General features: G+C 41.2%; 1 protein-coding gene across 4 annotated transcripts in view; it reads right to left on the reverse strand.

The window, feature by feature from the left end:
* Window positions 1-11,656, reverse strand: part of LOC116882621 (sushi repeat-containing protein SRPX) — a 202,096-nt gene extending 190,440 nt beyond the window's left edge. For 3 of the 4 annotated variants that reach the window (XM_032883144.1, XM_032883143.1, XM_032883145.1), the window contains exons 1-7: window positions 11,389-11,656; window positions 9,472-9,597; window positions 8,890-8,982; window positions 7,147-7,209; window positions 4,946-5,104; window positions 3,326-3,475; window positions 72-230 (exon numbers count right to left, since the gene is read on the reverse strand). In XM_032883144.1, the coding sequence (XP_032739035.1) occupies window positions 72-230; window positions 3,326-3,475; window positions 4,946-5,104; window positions 7,147-7,209; window positions 8,890-8,982; window positions 9,472-9,597; window positions 11,389-11,551 (913 nt within the window). In that variant the 5' untranslated portion in view covers window positions 11,552-11,656. The remainder of the gene's footprint in view (window positions 1-71; window positions 231-3,325; window positions 3,476-4,945; window positions 5,105-7,146; window positions 7,210-8,889; window positions 8,983-9,471; window positions 9,598-11,388) is intronic. The other variant, XM_032883146.1, reaches the window with a different exon arrangement.
* Window positions 11,657-27,168: the final 15,512 nt, after the last annotated feature.

A 27,168-nucleotide genomic window follows, 5' to 3' on the forward strand; every position in this document is an offset into this window, starting at 1 on the left:
AAATGAGTGTAATTTTTTTTTTAGTAGCCACCCCAGAAAGCAGGGAATGGAGCAGCAGAAGCCACACGTACCTGTGAGAACCACGGTGTGCCCTCCACCACAAGCTACTTGGACCACCTTTTCAGGAATTCCAGGCACTGGCTGGGGCATTCTGTGATTGACCAGCAGCTGATTGGGAAGACCTAACTTCCCAGACTCTGGTTCTCCAAATGTGTACAGTTCTCCCTCTGCTGTTGGAGGAAAAGAACAATGATCAAGGATGGCATAATTATGGACAAAATACTAGTATTTGGGGTATACATTCTCAAGTTCAATAAAAAATTTAGAAAATGACAACTTGATCAGTTTACACTTCCTTAAGGTATTTTTACTGGATGGTAAGGAAATAAAGCTAAGATTTTCTTTTCTCCTTGATTATGCTAATCCAATTTCTTTATGAATTCACGACCATCGCTACAAATGAAGTAGAAAATGATTTTAGCTGTTTCACACAGAAACCATCTTACTTCTTCTACTTCCTTTTACAGTAAAGCAAAAAATGACTAGACACTAAGCCTCCATTAGGACATGGATTTTGTCTTGTTCACTTGGGTATTCCAAGAACCTAGCAATGTCTGGTATACAAAATATTCAATGAATGCTTGTTAAATAAATAATTGCTTTTATGAAACTGGTTTTAAGGAAATGCATTTCTGTGTGAATATGTTGACTGAGCCTTAAAATAGCAGATTTTGCTCAATTCAATGGCACTTCCTCCAGATTCTCTTTTATCAAGGAACTCATGATGTTTAATCACTGTCTCGTCCATACCAACACTACTAACTTGCTGTCTTATTATACTTATCACACTACGACTATGAGCTTCTTGAAAGCAGGAACTTCTTAGAATTCATTTCTATGAACTGAATGGAGTTCTACAAGCAAGAATTTAAAAACCTTTGTAGATATATAACCTAATCTGACACAGAACCTGTCGCCATTCATGTCAGGAGAGAGGTAACACAGTAAATCTGTTGTTTATTATGTATTTATTTGCATGTCTCTAAGAGAACAATGATTGGTCACTGACCAACCCCTGGGAATGTGGCCCTTGGAGTGTTATGTTAGTGACTGATGATTTTGTTTTGTAACCCAAACAGCAAATTACGCCAGCTGAGGTCCTTAAGGTTGCTTTGAACAACCATCAAACCTGATGATGTACACTTGGTTTCATTGTTAAGGGATCAGAGTTTCAGTCGCGGTGAGTAGTTGCTAGCAGGGTGTGCCTACCCAATCAGCACTCCCACACAGAAGCCAAAGACCCTGAGAAGAGTGGGCTTCTCTGGGCAGGGACATTATGCACACATCCCTGTAGTTCAAAGCATGTCTTGTGCCGCAAAGAGTAAGGACTAGGAAGTGTATGTGAAACTACCCTGGAGGACATAGATCTCCTTCCAGCCGTTTTTGCTCTGTATCCTTTGCTGTGATAAATCTTAGCTGTGAGTAGAACTCAAGCTATTGCAGCTTGAGAGTCCTCCTAGCAAAACAGAACTTAGGGAGGTTGTGGGACATCCAACACACATAGTATGCACCACTGAAAACTTGGTCAAATACTACAAACCCAGCCCTACTGATTTTCTGGAGTGCTCTGCACAGAAAATGAAATTTTTTGAAGCACAGCTTTCTAAAAAGTATTTAGCACCGGCACCGAAATGCTCTTCTGGCTCCCTTCCTCTTTTTCCCATGCCTCTTGCCTCGGATATGAAAGGAGTTACTAGGTCCAGATGAGTTTCTTTTCACTTTTGTCTATAAATTCCTGCTGCTCCTCACACCTTAACATGGGTGAATTGTATGGTACGTGAGCTATATATGTCAATAAAGCTGGTTTTGTGTATGTTTTTTTTAATTTTTAAAATTTTAATTTTAGTATTAGTTTCAGGTATACTATATAGTGAGTCAACACTTCCATACACCACCAGGTACTCATCATGACAAGTGCCCTCCTTAATCCCCTTCACCTATTTCACCCATGCCACCTACCGGCCCCCAACCATCAGATTATTCTCCACAGTTAAGAGTCCGATTCTTAATTTCTCTTTTTTTCCCCTTTGCTCGTTTGTCTTCTTTCTTAAATTCCACCCCATAAAGCTGTTTTTTTTTTAAAAAAGGCATAAATATAAACAAAACAAAAAAGCCCCATGTAATGCCTGTTGGCTACAATGAGCAATTCCTTGTTTTCCTACTGGCTGAAAGTAGAGTTTAGTCATAAAATTGAATTTGTCAGTTTTGTTAAAATCTAAATAAGACAATGCTCTTGCTTGGGATTTTTGTGTTTTTCCGTTTGTGTTTTTGTTTGTCTCATAAACAAAGTGAGCGCTACACCAATCCCAGGAGCCAGAAAGTTGCCAGTAAGTTGGTAGGTAGCACTGCCCCAAGGAACACAGTTAATTGTTCATTCACTTATTCCCTCATTTGATGATATTTATTATTAGTTTGTCCAAGATACAAGCTGATAGAGTGGCAAACAATGGCAGCTGAGTCAGAGTTTGCCCTCTCTTGGTACCATGGTGCTACCTACCCAATTCACCGGTAAATCTGAGGGCCACAGGAATGGGTCAGTCAGCATTTTCTAAATCTGAATCTGAGGAGCACAGAATGTATAACAAAGACTTAGAGATCTCTAAAAGGGGCCAGAAAACTACTTCCTCTAGGTGTTTTTGCTGTTAAAAAAAAACCACCAATAAGATGGAATGATCATACTTCTACCACTCTCTGTGTAGACACAGACTCTAACATTTCAAATATTTAACTAAGGCAGATAAAGGTTGCCAGGGAGCCCCAGAAAGGGAGAGATTGGGGATGCTAAGCAAAGTTCGGCAAAGGAAATCCTGTCTCATACTGAGCAATCTTCCCTTTCCACCTACTCTACATCCCTGCTCTCACAATGGAAGTCTATGACTCCCTTACTGAACCAATAAAAGCAAATTGGCAGGACAAGAGTAGACGAGGTCTAAGTACAGAGGCAAGTGCACCCAAGGGAAAGTGGCCCCTAGATCTCACTTCCAATGTCAAGCAATCCAAGAAGTTGAGAACCAAGGTTTAGAAGTTTGTAAGATACACATTTTGCTTTTCTAATATTCAGTAAAAAAGTTAACGTCTCAGAGAAAGTAAACTCTTATTATTAAAATGTAGAAAACAGTGTGACCCCAAATGGACCACAATTATTTCATTACAGACTGCCATGGCATTATTTCCACAGTATGGTAGAGAGTTAGATTTTATTATCAATTGAGTAAACACTTAGAAATAGGAGGTAACATGATGAATCCAAAATGTTCTGTCTTACTTGTTACAAAAGCTGAATGGTAATATCCACAGGAGATCCAGGAGATAGGTTTCCCAACGGTCACTTGTTGAGGGATACACACATTAGTTATATTTTTTAAACCAATTTGCCCTTCGGAATTGTCACCCCACATAAAAAGCTCTCCATCCTCTACAAAGAAAACACAAGGAGGAAAACAAGGTTTTAGGAGGTAGCAAGGCTATCAAGTTATATTTTTCAACACAGCACTTATTCTTTAATTCAGAAAAACTATGTGTCTTGATGGAAAAGTGCTACTAAGACATTCACACCAGCTAGCTGCATAAGAGTTTAATTTCTAACAGGAAAGGCTTCTAGGATGATAAAGGACAGAGGATAACATGATGCAAATCGTGTCCATATTTTTATCTCAACAGCAAAGACAGAATATTCTTCCCTTTTCTTAGTCTACCGTCTCCGAACAGCAGAAGTTTCTTCCTCTCAAGCACTCAGACTGCAAACGAACTGAACGACAGCATGGGCAGCCCGGGACCTTTCCTGGGCAAGTCCCTGGTCAAAAGGGCCTGGAGGACCTTACTCTTAAGAACACTATATAAACGTCTTAATGTTTTGAAGAAAAACAAAAAAGAAAAAGAAATGCAGTTCAGGGTTTTTTTGGTTGTTGTTGTTTTACAATTTATCCTTGAAAGCACACACTGCAACCTCAAAGATTAGGGCACACAGAGCATCTCCAGAGCATCTCCTGAGCACACAGAGCATCTCCAGAACGCAGCAGCTTGTGCTCTTTCTGATTAGGGTCTCAAGGGAAGAAGAAGCGAAGCCAGGCAAAATATCTTAGGAAGGAAATTATCAAGACTTACGTCTTTTAATTCATTTACATTTTTTAAAACTTTGAAGTGGTTTAATAATAAGCCAAATGAAAGGGAAACTGAAAATCAGAACCACAAGGACATCGAGGGGCTAAGGATGGTGGACGGTACTGCGGGCATGGGGCTGCCATGTGACTCCAGCCCTCCTGGCAGCTGGAGTGGCACCAGGGGCCACTCAGCTCCCCTACTGGAGCAGAGAAGCCCACTGTAGCTCCTTCACAGACACCGTGGGTACCTTGGCTCCCATGTTAAAGACATTTCTCATATGGGCTTAGAGAGGGAGGGCGGAGAGATGCAATGACCAATAGAGACCGTGTAATTTATTTTGTTTTTTAAAGTGTATTTATTTAAGTAACCTCTATGCCCAAGGTGGGGCTCAAACTCACAACCCAAGATCAGCCACGTGTTCTTCCGATTGAGCCAGCCAGGCACCCCCCCAGACCATATTCTGGTAACACATATCCAACCGATTTCTGTTTCTGACAGCAACTTATTAGAGCTGCAAATATAATGTCCAGAACACAGGATGAATATTTAGTATCTACAGGAGTAGATGGAAGCAAGGCAGCTACGTGTGTGTTCGCGTCTAACCCCAGATAAGCACAAAACTGGGGTTAGACGTAATGATTCAAAGTTCAATTTTTATGTCTTCTGAAAACACATGGCTAATGAAAGAAAACGAAACAGAACACTGGGGTCAGATGACTCAGTTGGCTTATCCTGGTCTAAAGGAAAGGGACGGTTCCCAGCCTGATGTGGAACAAAGTCTCACCAGTTAGTGCAGCTGAAGTGTTGGATCCAGCAGAGAGCTGTTTAATCTTTCGCTGGGAAGTAAAAAAACTAATTAGATGAAAAGAGTTTCTCTCGTCAGTGTCACCAAGTCCCAGCTGTCCTTCATTATTTCCTCCAGCTGCATATACTTTGCCTCCTTCTGCACATGGAAAAGGAAAGAAACATCCATATACTACAGTCACCATCTTTACGAGACAGGCCAGTTTCCAGATATTTCCTCTATTAATAGTGAAGAAAGCCGAAAGTTGACATTATCCTACCATTTGGTGAACAACTTCAATTCGTTGTCAAAAATCAAGCAAAACAAGCAAGGTTATACATTTTTGTGAGATTTTCTAAATTGGTCTAGAGCTTAAGTAGCAATTGAAATGCACAGAACGTGCAGAATGTATTTCCTTGCTTTATTAAATCAAAGCAAAAAGAGAAAAGTAATTTCCAAATTAGTTTATAATCCAAATCAAACTATTTTAAAAGAGATGTGGTTCATTAATTTTAACTTCCATACCCATTAAAGTTGAGATATAATATGTAATGAGTAAAATGAGGCAAATCCAAAAAGAATATAATTAGAAGCATGAAAATTCTATGTGTATTTTAATTTTCTAGCTAAACAAGAAGGCAGTATAGTATTGTGTTTTAGGAGAAAGGACTGGAGAGCCAGAGTTCCTGGGTGTGAATGCTGGCCTGCCATTCGTCAGGTGTGTGACCTAGGCAAGCTGTGCTTCACAGTGGCTCTCATTTTCCTCATCTGCAAAATGGGGATAAGAATAGTGCCTACTTCACAGAGTTGTTTATGAAGATCACATTAGTCTACGGCCATACCACCCTGAACGCGCCCGATCGCGTATGAAGATCACATTAGCTGACATTTATAAAATTCTTAGAACGGCATTTGTTTGTTGTACATACTATATAAATGTGTGTTAATTACTTTATTAATTAAATATGAAGTATATCATGCCTAGATAATAAAAATTGTCAGTAAGCTCAAAAGTAATGAAGATTTTTAAAAACACACATATTAAAAATCAGTTATATCTGTCATACAGATAGATGCACACGAAGTTAAAGCCTCACTAAACTATAGGGGAAACTTTGAGCAAAACCAGCCCGAGTCAGTAAAAATTTAAGATATTATTTTAGAAAAGATGAAATCTAATTGAGGAACCAAGACTAGCTTTCCAATGGAACATACGACAAGGCCATGGAATTTAACACATATCGGGTGAACCAGAGTTGGTGGAATGCTTAAGCAGTTCAGAGGATGACATGAGTCAAAGTTGAAGAGCCACAGAAAGCTCCATGGAAGAAGACTTACACTGGATCTTAAAAGACAAGAATCTGAATAAGAGAAAGACATTTTAGCAAGGCAAAGGTATGAATGAAGGGAAAGGGCCAAGGAGGAGCCAGAGGCGATGAGAATAACCTGAACACAGAAGAGGCTATGGGGGCGAGGGGCGGGCGGCAGGGGGTGGGGGGAAGGAGGTAGGAAAGGTAGCTCGGTGATCAGCGCCTGGATGTCCATTTGTTCCAGGAGCATTTGTTGAAAAGACTACCTTTTCTCCATTGAATTGCCTTGGCACTTTTGCCAAACATTAGTTGGGCATATATGTGTGGGTCTACTTCTGGACTCTGTTTTGTTCTGATAATCTTTGTCTCTCTTTTTGCCAGTGGCCCAATGTCTTGATTACTGTGGCTTTAGAGGTCTTGAAACCAGTAGTGGTGGTCCTCTGCTTTTGTTTTTTTCAAAACCGTTTTGGCTATTCTGGGTCTTGTGCTTTTCCATATGAACTTTAAAAGCACCTTGTGAGTTTCTACACACAGACATACACAGCCCATTTGGATTTTAACTGGAAATGTGTTCACATCAATAGCCTTTTGGGGGTAGGTCCCACTCACCCTCAGAAAAGAGGAAAGCACAAGATCAGGAGCGGGCAGCCCCCAATGTGTACACATAGGTAAGGATGGGCTGCCCCTTGACATAATCCAAGATTTTCTGCAGGCATGTAACATTTATCTATGTATTTTCAAAGGCAAACAAGTGTGCTAACCATTTATATTTTAAAAAATCCTAATCTTATTATTGCCAAGGTACCATTTCTATTAATTTTATAAAGCCATACTGGAGTGAGAACTCTGTCCTCAAATTGGGAAGGAAGTCACACAGATTGAATACTATACCTGTTGAAACTAGGGTGTGGTTCCGTCCACAGGCAGCAAATTTCACTTTTTCAGGTTTTAAAGCTAAAAATATTTAAAAAATGACAAAAGATTTTATGTTTACAACAGTGATAAATAACACAGGTCAAATGATAACTAACCAGCAGAAACGAGATTTTAAACCCAAACCCGTCTGACTCCAAAGTTGTTCTTAAATAAGCCAAAAGTTTTCAGAACTAGCTGTGCATCATAATGACCAGTGGAGCTTTGAGAAAAGTACAGATAGCTCAGCCCTACCCCTGGAGAATCTGAGTCAGCAGGTCTGAGGTAAGGCCTAGGCATCTAAGTGTTTTTAAAATGTCCACAGGTAATGAATATGTACTGAGATTCATGCACTGTTACGCTGCCTCCTCACCAAACTAATCACGTTGTCTCTAATCTGCTATCGCCATTGTCAAGCTCACCTTCTATCTCACACAGTGAAACACTACAAGTCCAAGAGTCACAGGTATAACCTATGGTAAAGCTCTTCACTCAATCATTTACATGTTCAAAAGAGATTTAAAGAACACTGCCTATGTGCTTACCATAGTGGCTGCAAAAATCACTAAGACAGAGTCTCTGGTGTCAAAGATCTCATAGTCTAGACAATCCTGTTACTTCATCTATTAGATATTTGAGAGTAAAGATCATGTGAATAAACCCAGGGTTTAAAAAAAAACCCAGGGTTTAGTAGATTGTGCTCAATAAATACTTTTTGACCAAGTGGAATACTTTGAAAATTCCATAACATTACCTGTAAATAGCATGGATATGCTAAACTACACTGACATTTTGAGCTGAAATTACAAATTTGGCTAGGAAGATTAAGAATATTGCTTTTGTCACATCCCAAGGAATCTCCATCACCTGTTCACAGGTTACAGCCAAACAGAAGCTTTACACATAATGCCAGGAAAGCTTTGTAAAGGTATTATATATCCCATATTTTCTGGGACAGTCTGATTTAAAATATTTTGTCCTGTTCTTGTAAGGACACTACTAATCAACCCCTGGGCCCAATGTCTCATTCAGTACATCTAGTCACTATATACAGCAGGGTCAAGTATAATTCATAAAGCCAACAGCTACCTAGAACCATGATGCCCACAACTTTAACAAATGAGACAAAGCTCAAAATTCTTATATATTGTATTGGTTAGTCTTTGTATATACAATAACAGTAATATTTAAGCAGGTTAACAAACAGGCAAAATAAAAGGATATTCAAGTGTAATACCGAAGAATCATTACTTCCTTTGTGTTCTTTGGGTTTAAAAGCAATGTGATTTTTATTTATTTTTTTTAATTTATTTTTTTTAAAGATTTATTTATTTATTTGACAGACAGAGATCATAAGTAGACAGAGAGGCAGGCAGAGACAGAGAGAGGGGGAAGCAGGCTCCCCGCTGAGCAGGGAGCCCGATGTGGGGCTCGATCCCAGGACCCTGGGATCATGACCTGAGCTGAAGGCAGAGGCTTTAACGCACTGAGCCACCCAGGCGCCCCAAAGCAATGTGATTTTTAGACCCTAACACATAAAAGTAGTTCTGATTATCATATAAAAAATAAAGTCAGACACCAATAATGGTCAAGTAAATAATGGAAAATAAAGAACTAAGGCTTTATTATTCCTAATATAATATTAAAAAACATCACAATCAATACAAAAGTACTTTATGAGGTTTAAGTATTTAAAGCAATAAAGAAGGAAAGACCCCAAACCTTTGACACACGTTGGCTTGTTAATAGTTGACTTTGATCCTAATCCTAACTGGCCCCAGTTGTTACTGCCAAACATGTAAAGTTTATTATTTCCTGGTGGGAAGGAAAAAGACATAAGAAATCGAAGCATTTTCAACATAAAGTGATGTGAGACGAAGTCATCACAAAGCAATAAAAAAGGCTACACTTAAAAGTTGTATTGCTTTCCCGTGTTGAAACAGGTTACCTTGCCCAGGTTAAAATGAATTATTTTAACTGTCCATTACAGGTTACCAGATTCTGTTAGGTGTAAAAAGTTTCTAAGATTATGCATTAATCACGTTTGATTATATAGATATGTTAAAATAAATTTATTCCAAGAACGTAGTGTTTATACAAAATCCTATTTAAATATGCCAAGGGGATTTCAAATTTAAAAACACTCTCTTGATGCATCACATTGTCAAGAAATCTCTGATGAAAGAAAGAAAAAACATTATTCTGGTAAAGGAAAGTATGTTCAACATGTTTGAAACATGGCACATCTATAATATCTAGGATTCTTTCAGGATTACCGTCCTCACTTAGGATTTCAGTACTAACCTGTAACAATTGCAGTATGTTCGTCTCCACATGAAAGAAATGTAGGTATGTCATTTTTAAACCAAAATTTGCTGGGAATATTTTCAGCAAATTTAGTTTTTCCAAATGTAAACACAGCACCTGAACCTGCAAATATAGGATAGTTTCTATTTTACAACTTTTACTATGTTGTCTGTTACCAAAATATTTTTTTTCGGTAATTTATCTGTACAGATTCCTTGTCTCATGGCAGCTCTGCTTCCACTCCAGCACTGTTTACATCCACCTTCTACCTTAATTCAGTCTTACTCCTCAGACTTTATTCTGGTTTTATTTATGAAATCTACTAAATAGGTATTATTCATTTATTGGAGGAAAGTAAGGAAAAAAAAAAAAAAGGTAAGGCAGTCCTCCATTACTGAAAGTCTGTTTCCCCAGGTGGACCATCCGCTCCCTGGAATGAGCTGATTGATAACAATCCTGCCCTATTAACACTGGTTAACAACACCTCGTGGTCTAGCCTGATTGAAGGCTTTTCTCCACATACGGGACTAGGACAGTATTGAGTTTCATTATTAGCATCATGTCCATAAAGCATGTTGAGATTTAACACTCTTAAGTCATTAAACACTACCTGATCTGAGTAGTATTCACAAACTATTTTGGTCCAGTACCATTTTAGAGAGAGACCAAAAATCCCTACCAGTTCTCAATAACCATTTAAACACACACACACACACAAATATACACGCACACGAGGCCAGATCCAACTTTTGAGGAAATCTCAAGGAGAATAATCACACAGAAAGAAACTAATGGGTGCCATAAAGTAAATATAGGGAACATAAGTATTAATAATAAATGACAATGTACAAGGGACTAGCCACTATGAAAAACCCTTTGAGAACAATTGTGAGGTGTGTCAATTGAAACCAATTACTTAGATTGGAGAGGCCAGGTTCTATAACACACTTTGGGTGTTTCTAGAATGAATAATTTCGTTTTGTTCTATTCTGGCTTCCCAGTTAGCCTGCCCTGATACCCTCACTCCAAGCCAAGGTTTGGTGGCTCGCTCTGTCCCCTAGTAGTTATTATCTATTGTGAAATGGTACTATCATTTTGTTTACCTTCTAGTATTTCTCACTAGGTTGTGAACCCCAGGAGGTCAGGAATCTAATCATGTTAGAGACAAGAACATGGCAGAAAACGCTACACACACACACACACACACACACACACTTGATACTGCTGTAATCCAGTACTTTTTTTTTTTTTTTAAACTTTTGGTCTTGACCCATTAGTGGGTGAGAAAATCAATTTAGTAGGTCACGATTATCATTTTCAAAGGAATGTACTATACGACAGATCTGAGAGCAACCAAGTGGTTAGAGTAAGCACCACTTCATGAAACATCTACTTCTGTTACACTATAACGTGTGGCACAGCGTCACAATGTCAAACGTATCTCTGCAGCTCAGGGGAAAAGTTTTACAAGAGCACTCGTTAATGGCCCCCACCGCCCCTTTTCTCTAAGTCGCTTTCCCCTCTCCGTCTGTTACCCCACGCCCCCTAGTCACCCACTCTTTACTGCATTCAATACATAACTGGGTCTTGGGGACCTCGATGGGGGTACTTTGGGAAAGTTTATAGGGAGGTAAAAACTGCCCCTGCGTTCGAGAAACTCATCGAGAGCTTATTTCAAAAGAAAGAGGAAAAAAAAAAAAAAAAACACGAGCACCCCTTCCCCGTGCTCCCCCTGCCCTTCCTTTCTGCTCCTCTCAGACTATCGCCCAGACGCGGCCCGAGCTCCAGACCCAGTCCGGCGGCCGTTGCCTGGGCCTTTCCCTCGACGGGGCGGCCCGGAGGCGGGACCTGGCCGCCCGCCCGCCCGCGGACCCTCCCTCCCGGCCCGCCACCACCCCCACGGACGCGACTCACCGGGCACCACCTCCTCGGGTTCCCCCATGCCAAGGGGGATGCGGGGAGCCTGCGCCTGACCCGGAAAGGTGGCGGGGGCGACTCGGTGGGGCCTATGGCAGTGCCTCAGTCCCGACGCGGGCCGCGGAAGCCCCCCGGGCCCCCATAGCGACACCCCGGACATCGGCTACTACCGCGTTCCCGGAAGTCAACAAACAGCCGCTAGGGGCAACGGAGGCGGAACGTTGGGGCGCGAGGCGGGGCCGGCGACGGGGGACGGGAGCAGTGGGCCGGGAGCAGTGGGCCGGGCGGCAGGCACGGCGCGGGCGCAGGCGCAGACGCAGCGGGCGGGGCGGTAGAGGCCGCGCGCCCTCTGGTGGCCGGGAGGAGAGGGGCGGCCACGCCGCGCGCAGAGATGCTTCTGAGCCCGCACGCTGGTGGTGGTGGTTTATCTAGGCCCGGCAGGGACCTCGTAAGCATAATGACAAACGTCACAAATATCACATACTCTGTCACTCAGACTATGTGACACAGGCAAACGTCGACACATAACCGTAACAATACTAATAAGTGACCATCTCTAACTATAAATGAAATAGGGACTCTGCTAAATATCCAAAACGCATTTGTATTCCCAGCATGTAACCCGAGACCTTCCGTATACTAGATGCTCATTAAATCTTTCTCCAATGAATGAATCCTACCGCAATCCTGTAAGGTGGTTCATGTTAATCCCTCATGGATGTGTTGATTATACAAAGGAGGAGAGCTAGGGTCTAGCTTAGCCAGCCCAACCTGTCCTTTGGACCTCTCCCTCTGTCCTCCCTGAGAAGGCTGAGGTGTGCCATCCACTACTGACAGGAAATGCACAAAGAGATTCACAAACAGCAGACCACCATTGCTTTAGAATTCGTCCAGAGATATTTTCCTACAAACTTTAGTTTCCCATACACCATAAAACAAAGAGGCAAAAAGCTATCTTCCAGGATGAGGAAATGTATGTACATGTGGTAGTTGTGGGCACCAGCTAGAAGCCGGATTCAAGGACCTTGTGTGGAGAAGAGTGTATTATTGACTTTCTCAGGGAGTTTGGTTAAAACCAGAAGGAGACATTAAACGAGGCAGTACACAAATAATCATTTACTTGCAGAGCAAAGTGGGGGGTACTAAGAAAGTGTTTAATGGGGAGCACTGGCCTGGTGTGAGAGGTTAAGAAATGCTTATCTGAAGAAACATCATTAAATCTAAGAACTGGAAGGAGAAGCTGGGAGAGGTGAGAGCTCTGGGCAGAAAGTAAATCGTGGGCAAAGGCTCATAAAGAACAGAGCTCTTTGCAGGAGCTCAAAGAGGTGACACTAGCTCATGGCAAAGTGGCGGGGTTGTGGACCTGTGAAGGACTGAGATTCTACCCTAAGGACAGTGGGGAGTCATTGAGAGGTTTTAGGTAGTGGAGTGACAGGATCAGCTACGTGTATTCCTGGAATCATCCTGCCTGGCTGATTTGTGGGGAATAAATTGGAGCAAGAAGGAGGGTTCAAAGGCTACTGCAGATATAATGACAACCAGTCAGTATGGCTTAGAATATAGTGTATTGGCCGATCTGCAGGAGGCCAACCTAAAAACGTCTTGGGAAATAGAATCACCAGGAATTGGTAACCGACTACTGACTCTTGGGCAGTGCAGGACACTGTGGGAAAAGAAGAATTTTTAAAGACTTCCTTTAGTTATGGTATGCTTTTGGGTTTCTTTTTTAAGATTTTATTTATTTATTTATTTATTTAAGAGAGAGAGAGAGAGAGAGAGAGAGAGATAAAGAGCAGGAACAGGAGAGGAGAGGGAGAGAGAGAAGTAGGCTCCTCCCTGAGCAGGGAGCCCCAAGTGGGGCTCGTTCCCAGGACCCCAGGATCATGACCTTAGCTGAAGGTAGGTGCTTAACCCACCGAGCCACCTGGGTGCCCCAAGTTTGTTTGTTTGTTTTATTTCAAAAAGAGAAAGCACATTTTGCTGCTGAGCGTTCCAGAAGGTACTGATGCAGCTCTACTCCAGGGTTTCCAACGTAAGCAAATGGGGGACGGCTGGTGCCACTCACGAAGACCGGGAACATCATGGAAAGGGCAGGAAGGGTGGAGTTAGGTAGGCAGGGGGAGGAGAACATTACAGTTCAGCCTCAAGCCCACTAAGGCATCAAAGTGGAAGTGCTGAGCGGAGCAGCCAATTGGCAAGTAGGAGCCGCAGGTGGAGGGACATATTTAGGGGTGCCTGGGTCTAGGTACCCTCAGGAAACACTTCTAGGTGAAAGACTGGAAAGTGACTATAGAATGAAAAGGAAAGAGAGACTGGGATGAGTCGTGCTAAAGGTCAACACTTAACGGCCCAGCAAGAAATGATGAAGCTGGAAAGCAGAGAGTAGCCACAGAGGGAGAGTTCCCAGATTAGGGGTTCAACAGAAGGGTGTGGTCAGTTGTGTCACGTGATGCTGAGAAATGAAGTTAGGTGGAAACTGCCCCTTGAATTTCACGATGAAGAGATCATTTGTAGTGCTGAAAAGAGGTGTTCGGTAGAGTGATGGAAGAAGAAACAATACTGGAGTAGAAAGTGGGAGAAGCTGAGAGCAACAAGTGAGGGTGAACCCTCAGACATTGGAGACTGAAATGGGCTAGGAGGGGACAGGAGATAGTATTTGGAGGGGGAAGGGATGTGGACAGAGGGCTTCTTTTAAGTTTGGGGAGACGTGAGGGGCACCTGGGTGGCTCAGTGGGTTAAGCCTCTGCCTTCAGCTCAGGTCAGGATCTCAGGGTCCTGGGATCAAGCCCCACCTCAGGCTCTCTGCTCAGCAGGGAGCCTGCTTCCCCCCACACCCCGCCACCTCGGCCTGAGTCTCTGCCTACTTGTGATCTCTGTCAAATAAATAAATAAATAAATAAATAAAATCTTTTTTAAAAAAAGTTTGGGGAGACTTTAGAATGGTGAGGGGCAAAACACGTAGGAGAGAAAACAGATTTAGGAGAGTGAAGGAATAACCAATCCTCTGAGGGAGGAAGAGATGGCATCCAGATCTGTGGAGAGACTAGTCTTAGCTAGAAGGGGAGACACTACTTTTAGCATAACAAGAGGAAAGGAAGAAAACCTCCTTGCACATTATACCCATGAGATATAGATATATATATCTATATATCATATATACATAAAACTGATTCGTATGATACAGATGCATATTGCATATGTCATATAATATATGATAATACTATTGTCTATCCCAGAAGCTGAGGGACTAGATCATGCACGTGGAGCTTACAGTGTGGTACCTGGGCTAGAGGGCATCACTCAACGGTGTTAGCTCTCACGAATAAGGCAGAGTCAGCTCTGCTCACTGTATCCATGTAACCCAGGCTATGCTTCACTGCAAGCGACACTCCAGTCTCAGTGGCTTAACACAAACCGAAGTGTTCTTTCCCTCACTCATGCTACATGTCCACTGTGGGTCAGCGGGGGGATCTGCTTTACCTGATCACTCCGGGGCCAGGACCACTGACGGAGGTCTGACGATCTTGTAACTGTACCGTTTGTGACTCCTGACCTCTTTGGTGGCCGCAGCAGGTCTAGAGAGAGGGGGGAAGTGGGGAATGAAATATTTCCAGCTAGAGGTAACATGTTTCTGCTTCTTACCACCCCGTGGCCAGATCCAGTGCTCTGGGCCCCCGTGCGCTGCAGGCAGGCGGGGAAAGGTGGGAGCGTTCGTGACAGTCAGTAAGAAGTACGCGTCTCGACCACATCCCCGTAGCCAGATGGTCTCAGCCTGCGGAGTCACTTTCCTTGTGTTGGAGAAGGCAGAGAGTGCTAAGGGATAATTTCATGACTCTTGGCTGCGGTCCTGTGCTCTCACCGTGAGTGCTCCCCTTCCTAGCCGGCCAACCTCAGGACATCACGTTGATATAGAGAAGTCATCACATGTCTGACAACATGCACAACTCTGGGCAATTTCCCCCCATTAATTCTAGTTGTTATTCAGTTCTGGAGCATTCTGTGTCAACTTAAAAATAGAAGCATGTACAAACAAGGAAGACATTTGATGGAGTACGCTTCCTCACTGAACTAGTTCCTTTCTTAGCAGCAGTCAACAAAACCCCCAAGGCTTGCATTTTGAATGACATTACAATGCCACTGCCAACACCATTTCCTTCTCGGCAATCAGAAAAACAGGTGTATCTCCACTTAGAAAACCCTACTACCAAATCTTGTAGACATCCAGACTCACAAATGAGATTCTTTTTAAAAAAAATATATATATTTAAGATGTATTTATCTGAGAGAGAGCGCACGTGCACACTGGGGGACAGGGGGAGGCAGAGTGAGAGAGAATCTTAGCAGACCCTGTGCTGAGCACAGAGCCAGAGGCGGGGCTCGATCTCACGACCCGGAGATCAATAAATCCAATTCTAGTAGCTACTTTGATTTCTGAACTTTTGTGGTACAGCTCCAGGATATATGAACTGAGGACATATAGGTCCAAAGCCGGGGAATTTCATTTATAAGAAAGTAGCAGAAATTAGGTGGGGACTACTACGCTATTACCCCAAGGAAGAAAATTTGCACTTTTCTTAATCATTTAGTCCAGTATTTAAAAATCTTGAATGCACATACAGATCATCTAGTGGTCTTGTTAAAATTCAGATTCTGATTTAGCAGATCTTGGGTGGGCCCTATGAATTTGCATTTTTTTTAAAGATTTTATTCATTTATTTGAGAGAGAGAGAGAAAGATCACAAGTAGGCAGAGAGGCAGTCAGAGAGAGGGGGAAGCAGGCTCCCTGCTGAGCAGAGGGCCCGATGCGGGGCTCGATCCCAGGACTGAGATCATGACCTGAGCCAAAGGCAGAGGCTTAACGCACTGAACCACCCAGGCACCCCTGAATTTGCATTTTTAACAAATTCCCAGCTGATGCTGATCCTCCTGGTCCATGGATCATACCTCATGTAGCAGGAGTTTAACTCCCAGAAAAACCTAAGAAGTACTTTAGAGAAGCAATAAACGAACAGGCTGGCAAATGTGACTATAGATAATTGTCAGATAAAGGATCTAGTATTCAGAATACATATAGAATACTAATGAGTCAAGAAGAAAAAGACAAAAATGAAAGACATACAAAATAATCAAAGGATATTGCATTCACAGAGATAAAAATCCAAATGGCCAATAAACATGTAAAAAGATAATTAACCTTAATGGAAATAATGAAAATGCAAAATAAGTAATCATGAGAAACATATTATTGGCAAAAATAATATTGTTGACTTTAAGTGTGTTTGAGTATTTAGGAATACAGGAAGCTTGCTAGTGAGAATGCAAATTATTACAATCCCATTATTTAAATAATTTGCCAAGATGAAATAATAGTGAACAGGTAACTGTGCCCAAAGAGGCGTACATTAAGTTGTTCACAGCAGCATTGTTTATCCTCGAAAAAAGTGGAAATAACCTACATGTCCATCACTAGAGGAGTGGAAAGACTGTTTATTCACATAGGGATGAATATTGTTTAGCAGTTGTAACAAATGAACCAGTTCTACATGTATGAACATGAAGGAGTTTTAAAAATGTAATGTTGAGAAAAATAAAATTACAAAGTGATATGCACTATACAATGCTATTTTATTGAAAATAATTGAAACGTGAAAAACAGAATATTTGTAGGAGCACCTGGGTGGCTCAGTCGGTTAAGCGTCTGCCTTTGGCTCAGGTCATGATCCCTGGGTCCCGGGATCAAGACCTGTTTTGGGCTCCCTGCTCAGTGGGGAGCCTGCTTCCCCCTCTCCCTCTGCCGCTCCCCCTGCACGTGCTCTTTCTCACAAATAAATAAAATCTTTTAAAAAAATAAGAAACAAAACGATTTTTTCTTTTTAAGTCAACTTGGTATTCTTTGGTGAGATTTAACAGAGGTTTATACCATTATACCATGTGACTACCACCCTAAGCCAGGTATATATTTCCCCCTTCCATTCCCATCTCCTGGAAAAAAAACTTAATCTGATTTTTCATCAGTCATAGATTAGTATTGTCTTTTGTATAATTTCTTTCATGTCTAGTTTCTTTCACTCAGCATAGTGGTTTTTTTTTAAGATTTTATTTATTTATCTGACACAGAGAGAGATATCACAAGCAGGCAGAGAGGCAGGCAGAGAGAAAGGAGGGAAGCAGGCTCCCTTCTGAGCAGATTCCAGGACCCTGAGACCATGACCTGAGCCAAAGGCAGAGGCTTAACCCACTGAGCCACCCAGGCGCCCCCAGCATAGTGTTTTTAAAATGATTTCATGTTGCTGGGTTTATCAATAATTTGTTCCTTTTTACGGATCTACCTTAATTTATTCATCCATTTACCTGTTGATGGACCTTTAGGTCCTTTCCAGTTTAGTATAGTCATAAATAAAGCAGCTATGGCTATTCATGTGTGTGTGTGTGTGTGTGTGTGTGTGTGTGTATGTACAAATCTCAAACTTCTTCTTTTGGGTAGATACTTAGTGTTTGCTGTCAGTTTTATGTTTTGCAAATATTTTTTCCCAGCCTATGGCTTGCTTTTTCCAAATCTTAAAGAGGAGAAAAAGGAAAAAATAAATAAAAAGAACCCAACCAAAAATAAAAAAAATTCAGTGCACAAAAATAGGGAGTATGTACAAAAAGAATTAAACTTTAAATATTTGAACAATGAACTCCAGTATTAAAAGTGCAAATTAAATCATAAATCTTATTTATCTTCCCTACTGAACTGGCAAAGATTTAAAAGATTGCCAGGATACAGTTAGTAGGCAAATAAGCACATTTATTCAGTTTGTGGGAATTTAAAAAATATATATGATCTTTTCAAAAGGTCATTTGGCAATATAAATTACAATATTTTAAGAAAGGTATATCATTCTTACTCATTCTAACCATTTCTATAGATGAGTTCTTTCCGAACTTTTTCCTGCAGAAATATAGAAATTTGCACCAAGACCATGGGCAAGGATGTGACTGTAGCATTGTTTGTTACAGTAAAAAAGGAAAAATAAAGACATCTAAATGACTTCAATAAGCAACTGAATAATGAATACACTATTGGGCTTCCATATAATGGGATACCATGCAATCACGTATAATAGTTTTATGTGAACTTAAATAGAAAAATACTTAAGATCGAATTTTAAGTGATAAAAACACATTGCAAAATAATATGCAGAGTATTATCCCATTTCATAAAAAGTAAATTAACATATGCGCATACATGAATAGGTGTGATAAACACATAGGTAAAATCTGGAGGAACATTTACTACACCGTTTAATAGTACATCCCTCTGGGGTGTGGAATTAGAGAGGACTTTGAATTTCTAAGTCATACATATCTGTATGGGTTTAATTTTCTTTTTACAATTAACACCATTTGCTTTTTCAATCAAAAGTGTTCAACACGAAAAATAAGAAATCAAACAACTAACAGAAGTTAGTCAACAATAATAGCTAACATTTCATGATTATTTACTGTGTAGCAGGCACAGTTCTAAATTCTTTACATACATTAACTGAGTGAATCCTCACAAAACTCTCTTGGGTATATTTTACTGAATCTCCTCATTTTACAGGTAAAGACACTGAACAGAGAGTTAAGTAACTAGCTCTAGGTCAAAGAGTAAGAGGTGGAGCCAAGATTTGAACCCATATCTGTCTGGCTACAGAACCCTAGCTCTCAAGACCATATTATCTGCCTATTGAGGAAAAATTAAAATATGTTAGGAACGAAAAAAATAAGTTACAAGATCTTAGTTCATACCAATTCTGAACAAACTGGCCATTCACTGATTATTGTACACATTTTGAGCATGAAGTAGTAACGATTATGTCCCTTTATTGGTTTTATTGCATAAGAGGCCTTTTACCTACATTATCCCTTTAAATATATGTTCAGAAAGATGTAGCTTCAAAATATATCTGCAAGCTTAGCATAATACCCTCTAGGTCCATCCATGTTGTCACAAATGGCAAGACCGTCTCCTTTTTATGGCTGCATAACATTCGTGTGTGTGTGTGTGTGAGAGAGATTTCTTTATCCATTTATCTATCTATGAACACTTAGGTTGCCTCTAAATCTTGGCTACTGTAGATAATGCTGCAATAATCATAGGGGTGTATACATCTTTTTGAATCAGTGTTTTCATGTTCTTTGGGTAAATACCCAGTAATGAAATTATTGGATCATATGGTATTTCTATTTTTAATTTTCAGACTAAGAGGGATAAATACCAATGATTTCACTGATATGTGGGATCTAAAAAACAAAACAAATGAATAAACAAACTAAAAAGCAGAATCATACCTATAAATACAGAGAACAGACTGATGGTTACCAGAGCGACGGTGGTGGGGGATGGGCAAAATAGGTGAAGGGAAGTGGGAGGTACAAGCTTCCAGTCATGGAATGAGTAAGTCATGGGAATAAAAGGTATAGTGTAGCAACATAGGGAGTATAGTCAATGACATTGTAATAACGTTGTATGTGACAGATAGTAGTTACACTTGTGATGAGCATAGCATAAAGTATGAACTTGTCAAATCCACCTGAAACTAATGTAACATGTGTGTCAACTATGCTCAAATAAAAGAATATGTATGTATGTATATATGCAAGCTCATTATGTCTAATCGCCTCCACTATGACTTCATCACCTCCCTGTCCCAAAACACCTGGACTGCTGCCATCACTTCTTTTTCTTTTTTAAATTTTTATTTATTTTTTTAAAATTTCTTTTCAGTGTTCCAGAATTCATTGTTTATGCACCACACCCAGTGCTCCATGCAATATGTGCCCTCCACCATACCCACCACCAGGCTCACCCCAACTCCCACCACCAAAACCCTTCCAAAACCCTCAGATTGTTTCTCAGAGTCCACAGTCTCTCATGGTTTGTCTCCCCCTCCAATTTCCCCCAACTCCCTTCTCCTCTCCATCTCCCCATGTCCTCCGTGTTATTCCTTATGCTCCACAAATAAGCAAAACCATATGATAATTGACTCTCTCTGCTTGACTTATTTCACTCAGCATAATCTCTTCCAGTCCCGCCCATGTTGATACAAAAGCTGGGTATTCGTTCTTTTTTTTTTTAAGATTTTATTTGTTTATTGACAGAGATCACAAGCAGTCAGAGAGGCAGGCAGAGAGAGTGGGGGGGAAGCAGGCTCTCTGCTGAGCAGAGAACCCGATGTGGGGCTCAATCCCAGGACCCTAGGATAATAACCTGAGCAGAAAGCAGAGGCTTTAACTCACTGAGCCACCCAGGTGCCCCGGGGTATTCATTCTTAATTGGTGTCCCTGTCCATCCTAACAGTCCTCACAACCCAGGAGTCAGATGGATTCTTTTAAGAGCATGACATACCTTCCTCTTCCTCAAGACCCTCTTATGGCTTCCTTGCTCACTGAAAATAAAAGCCATAATCCTAACAGTATTCCAAAAAATCTGACTCTCCACCTCACTGAGCTCATCTCTCACCCCAAACCTGCAGCAAGGAATTTATTTTTTATTTATTTATTTATTTATTTATTTATTTATTTATTATTTTACTTTTATTTTTTCAGTGTTCCAAGATTCATTGTTTATGCACCACACCCAGCACTCCATGCAATATGTGCCCTCCTTAATACCCACGGCCAGGCTCACCCATCCCCCACCCCCCTCCCCTCCAAAACCCTCAGTTTGTTTCTCAGAGTGCACAGTCTCTCATGGTTTATCTCCCCACTCTGATTTCCCCCAATTCACCTATCCTTTCTTCCTCCTAATGTTCTCCGTGTTATTCCTTATGCTCCACAAGTAAGTGAAACCATGTGATAATTGACTCTCTCTGCTTGACTTATTTCACTCAGCATAATCTCCTCCAGTCCCGTCCATGTTAATACAAAAGTTGGGTATTCATCCTTTCTGATGGAGGCATAATATTCCATTGTATATGTGGACCATAACTTCTTTTTTTAAAGATTTAAAAAATTTATTGGGGCACCTGGGTGGCTCAGTGGGTTAAAGCCTCTGCCTTCGGCTCAGGTCGTGATCTCAGGGCCCTGGGATCGAGCCCCACATCGGGCTCTCTGCTCGCAGGAGCCTGCTTCCCTCTCTCTCTCTCCCTGCCTGCCTCTCTGCCCACTTCTGGTCTCTGTCAAATAAATAAATAAAATCTTAAAAAAAAATAAAATAAAATAAAATAAAAAATAAAAAAATAAAAATAAAAAATTTATTTATTCAACAGAGAGAGATCACAAGTAGGCAGAAAGGCAGGCAGAGAGAGAGAGGGGGAAGCAGGCTCCCCGCTGAGCGGAGCTCGATCCCAGGACCCTGAGATCATGAACTGAGCCGAAGGCAGAGGCTTAAACCACTGAGCCACCCAGGGGTCCCTGGACCATAACCTCTTTATCCACTCATCTGTTGAAGGGCATCTTGGCTCTTTCCACAAGTTGGCGACTGTGGCCATTGCTGCTATGAACATTGGGGTACAGATGGCCCTTCTTTTCACTACACCTGTATCTTTGGGGTAAATACCCAGTAGTGCATTTGCAGGGTCATAAGGTAGCTCTATTTTTAATTTTTAAATCACTTTACAGATGTTAATGATCTGTAAGTGATTCCATTAGCAAATACCGAACCAGAAATCAAAGTTAGTTTTCGTTGACACTGACAACTGAACTCCTATATTACACCATGCTCTAATAAAATCATATATTTTTTTGCAGTAAAATAACCATTATTTTTGCTAGACATCCAGATGAGACATATCCCCTTCTTCGGGGAAATGTCTTCTGCTTAGTCAAACATCACTGAAATTGTTGAGAACGTGCTTTGACCATCTTGGAAGAAACTCTGGAGCTTGAGGTATGTTTCTGTAAAAAGTTACAGAAATGTAAATCCTTAATCTTTGCATTTGTATTGGGGTTTAGAAAGTAGATTTGTCTTGAGATATAATCTGAAACTTAAGTTGATGTAAAGTATAAAAAATTTTCAAGAAGAAAAATATACTTTGGGGCGACAAATAGAGTGAGTATTAAGAAATGGGCCTGATAATCTCAGGTGGCTCACAGACTAACTCAGGAGCCAGTTCCTAAAGAAGAACTATAAGGCATATAGGACAGTAGTTGTATGACAAGGTGCTTTCCTGGTTGATGACTTTGAAGGGTCATGTAACGTGAGGACAATGGCTTATGTTATTATATTCTTATTTTTGCCAGATATTGGTCTAAACACTCTATGTATTAATTACTTAAATCTGCATATTGTAGAAGAGAAAACTGAGGCACAGAGAGGTTAAGTTAGCCAACATCTCTCAGTTAAAACGGGGTAACTGAGGTTTGAACACATGCCTCCTGGTTCCAGAATCCACGCTCCCAACAACTACACTATACTGCCTTTTGAAAGAGCGCAGAGCAGTGGTCTCCGGATCTTTTGGCTCACCCATCACTTACAACCAACAAGAAGGCACAAGGGACAAGAGCTCATTGATGTGACCCAAGCAAATCAGTTCTCCTGGGTCTATACCTAGATTATCAGCTGGCGTAGAGGATCAGCGAGTAGTTTGAGGGATGAGGCTCAGAAAAAATAAAGACAAAGATCAAGGAAAACTACCCAGTAGAAACCACACATGTGCATTTACATATTTACCTGCATGTACTACTGTATGAATATATTACATATATTATGAAACATGCACACAAAGATTTCAGATAATCTGATAAAAATTAAAATAACGAAAAGTTATTTTTTTAAAAAAATAACTAAAAGTTCTAACGTTGGCTTTGCTCCACCAAAATGGATTGTCCTGAGCACCTCCTGGGGGGGGCCCTTGCCTCAATTTTGAAAACGGGTTTGACAGCATGGCTTTGAGCTGTGGATTTACCACTTGTTATGTGAGTAATCTGGGAGAGTTGCTTACTCTGCCCCTGATTTTTCACCTGTTAAATCAGGAGAATAACTACAAATTTATAAGACTGTACAGTTTAATGAGATTATGTGTACAAAATCTGTGGTGCCTGGCTTTTCAGTAGGCTCTTCACATATTGTTTACTTTCTCCCATAACTGTAATTCCCAGTTTTTGTTTCACGGTCCATGTTTTTAGAATTTCATTACTTTGTACATATCTTTCTAATGAAGCTGGAGGCAGCCTGCAGTTAGGCTTGGTGCATCTAGATGGAGCTAGATTAATAGCTTTTTCATGCTGCATCGCTCCAAACAGGGTGCAGCTGTGTCTCTCTGACAGCGAAGAAAACCGTAGAGGAGACGTGTGGAAGAACCCATGTGCATTTTCTTTTGTGTAAAACACCACAGGACTTGGGAGAGAGGGAGGGAGGAATTAATGGCTGTCCAGACACTTAAAAATGAATGGCCCAGCTCTTCAGCAATTGTACGTCTGTGAACAGAAGCTTCATTTTACATCAACTGTTAGCCATTGTCCATTACGATTAGGGGTCAGGTTTGAAGACTTTAAGTGGATTTTGAGCTATTTTTACCTATGCCTTTCCATGGGCGACTTTTCCTAACAGACTCCCTTGGCTACATTCAGACTCATTTATCACTCTTCACTGAAAATTTCACCCTTGATCCCAACTCTGGGCTTTTACTCCTTCTTTATCCTCCTGTCAGAATGCAAAGTCTGTTGGGTTTCTTTGGCACAAAGTTAACCAGAAAATGAAGGCATATCAGTCAGGTTTCTGACAAACAGAAGACACCCTCTTATTAGGATAATTGGAGAAGGGTTTATTTACAAAGGACCTAATTTTAAAAGTGTTGGGAGGGGGTTGGGGCAACCGCAAGGCATAGGGCAAGGACCCAGGGCAGACAGCTTTGGCCCCCAAAGACGAAGAGATGGTGAGCTTATCAGAACTTGGAAGGAGAGAGAGAGTTGTGTGGAGTGGGCCACCTTGGGAGGAACAGTGAATTTCTCTTGAGGATCTGCCAACCCAAGGTGACCTCCTGAGAAACCAGAAGGATAAATCTTTGACTTCACTTCCCTCCCTCTATTCTCCAGCTGAGTTCTAATGGCCAAATCCAACCAGAAGCTAGTAGACAAGAGAGCTCATTGATATAGCCCATGCAAACCAACTTTCCTTGTTGACATCTAGCACTTGAGGCTATCAACTAAAGCAGAGAATCAGTGAGAAGATTGGGGAATGGGGCTTGTTTAAAAATAAAAAGGCATAGATCAAGGAAAGCTACACAGCAGGAGCAATCTGGCTAGGTAGGACATCACTGCTAGACAAAGCCACTGCTTTCACCATGCTTCTAATCTCATTGTCCATTCGTCTTTTGGTCACATTCTCAAGAGCAAAGTCCTGGGTGGAAGCATCCAGTTGGCTGGGGCTAGTTCACCTACTAGTTCACCCTCTTTGTCAAGGGGAGAGAATACAGGCAATATTGCTTCCTTTGGTTTCCTTGATGGGAAATGTGCTGCTGCTTTCTTTTAAAACTCACACATTTTGGGATTTCTAGAAAATTGGCAAGAGCTCAAAACGAAGACAGTTCTGTCTTCTCTAAAAAAAAGACAAATACTGGGGTGCCTGGGTGGCTCAGGGGGTTAAGCCTCTGCCTTCGGCTCAGGTCATGATCTCAGGGTCCTGGGATCGAGCCCCGCATCGGGCTCTCTGCTCAGCAGGGAGCCTGCGTCTCCCTCTCTCTGTCTACTTGTGATTTCTGTCAAATAAATAAATAAAATCTTTAAAAACAAAAGACAAATCTCCATTACCAAACGACATCCTAGATATTCTTCATTAACCCGCAACAGTAAGACTATCAGGAAGAGTACAGAGATTTGGTTTTTATTTCTAGTTCACTGCTTGGTATCTTTCTCTCTCTCATTTTCTTCCTTCCCACATTTCCCCATCTTAGGAAGTTGCTTTTATGTCTCTAGATCTTTAATTAAGAGAGTGGCTATAAGATTTTTTTAAAGATTTTATTTATTTATTTGACAGACAGAGATCACAAGTAGGCGGCGAGGCAGGCAGAGAGAGAGGAGGAAGCAGGCTCCCCACTGAGCAGAGAGCCCGATGCAGGGCTCGATCCCAGGACCCTGGGATCATGACCTCAGCTGAAGGCAAAGGCTTTAACCCACTGAGCCACCCAGGCACCCCAAGCAATACGATTTTTAAGTCTAATTAGGGGTTCAAATTCTGGGCAATCAAAAGTATATATGTATTAGCCCACCCAATAAAATGTCCTAATCAGTGTTTTCCTGATAGAACACCTAAATCTCTTGGGCTGTTAATACCTAAACTTCATTGAACATATATTTCTCTCAATACAATGCTGGTGTTTTTTAGCTGCAATTCACATAGGAAACACTTGTCTCTAGTCTTTAATCTTGTCCCTTCCTCGTCCCTAATCATCTGGCCAAACCATTAACAACTGCTTGTGAATTCCTATAGATCTATGCCTCAGGGCTTCTCTCCCTCTAGGCTGAATGCCTGTCAAGGTACTCTACTTGAAGTCTTGCCCACTAGGAGCATTTCTCTTCTTTACTCCTTGGACTCAATATAGCTACCCAATCAACAGTGAATCTTGAACTGTTGGATCCAGACCAACCCCAGATTACATCTCTGATCCTTGATCAAGCATCCTTTTACTCTATTCTCATACACACTTTACAGAGTACTTTCTTCACTATAAACTCTAAATCCAGCAGTTCTTTGGGCTTCCTTGGCTTCTGACTTTATCATTGCCATCCCCTTCCCAGAATTATGATGAGATCTGACAATCTTGGGAATTGGTGGGGGAGGATGAGGAGAACTGCCTTCATTTTACAAGGTAACTCCCTTTAGTAAAAAAAAACAAAACAAAACAAAAAAAAACTTCAACCAAGGGAAGAACAGGGTCATTAGGCAAGGTAGGAGAAATTTCTTGAGCTGGCAAGGGAGCATCAATGAGAATGAAGGGTTCAGCATGCTTAGGGTTCTCTAAATCCTCTCATATATTTCCGTGTGAATTTTCCAGCTTTCAGTCTAACCCAGATAGATAATGCCACAATATGCACCTCTGAAATCAGGGCTGTGAATACCACTGATATTGTAATTCATCAGCACACAGGATCAAAGCAAAGTCTGAGTTTATCTTTGACCTTCTCAGATCTGCTAAGGCAGATGACTTTTTTCACCTTTACGGTATTCATTATAAGAAGCAGCCATCTCATTGGCTGTCACTGAACTCCTCAATACCCTTCACATGCTTCTCCTTAAATTGTACTCTCAGCCAGCATTCCAGGTGACCATAAGCAATTATTTAATCGGCTGTATTGCCACTGTATTTCCAAGGGAAGATTTTAAGGTCAGTCAACCAATACTGATTTTATCACTTTTCCCTGAGGGTCCGTTGTCTGTGACTCACTTTGTGGTACCATTTTCTGAATCAGCCAGAGTTCTTGTAGGGGAGTAAAGAAGAGGGTTAGTAGGAAATCATCAGGGAACCCAGAGAATTAACAGACGGTCTGGAGAGGAATAGCCTGAGAAAAGGGGGAAGATTAGGGAGACAAGGCAGCCAGAGACTGGGGAAGGATGTTGCTGCTGACTTCGCTGTAGTCCCCAGCCATTACTGGGTCTAGTCACCATGGCAAGAGGGTGTTAGCCACTGGTCACAGCCAGAAATGCTGGTAGATCATAGCATTGTATCTCTGTATCATTTGTATCTTTGTATCATTGTATCTTACCTCCCTGGCTCTTTTTCTTTACTCTTTCAAGATTCAAAGCCGCAGGTGAGAATGTCTGCTGGATTTTTTTTTAAGATTTTATTTATTTATTTGACAGAGATCACA

The sequence above is a fragment of the Lontra canadensis genome, unplaced genomic scaffold, assembly GCF_010015895.1.
Source record: "Lontra canadensis isolate GAN:19392208 unplaced genomic scaffold, GSC_riverotter_1.0 scaffold86, whole genome shotgun sequence".
In the NCBI taxonomy this organism is placed as follows: domain Eukaryota; kingdom Metazoa; phylum Chordata; class Mammalia; order Carnivora; family Mustelidae; genus Lontra; species Lontra canadensis.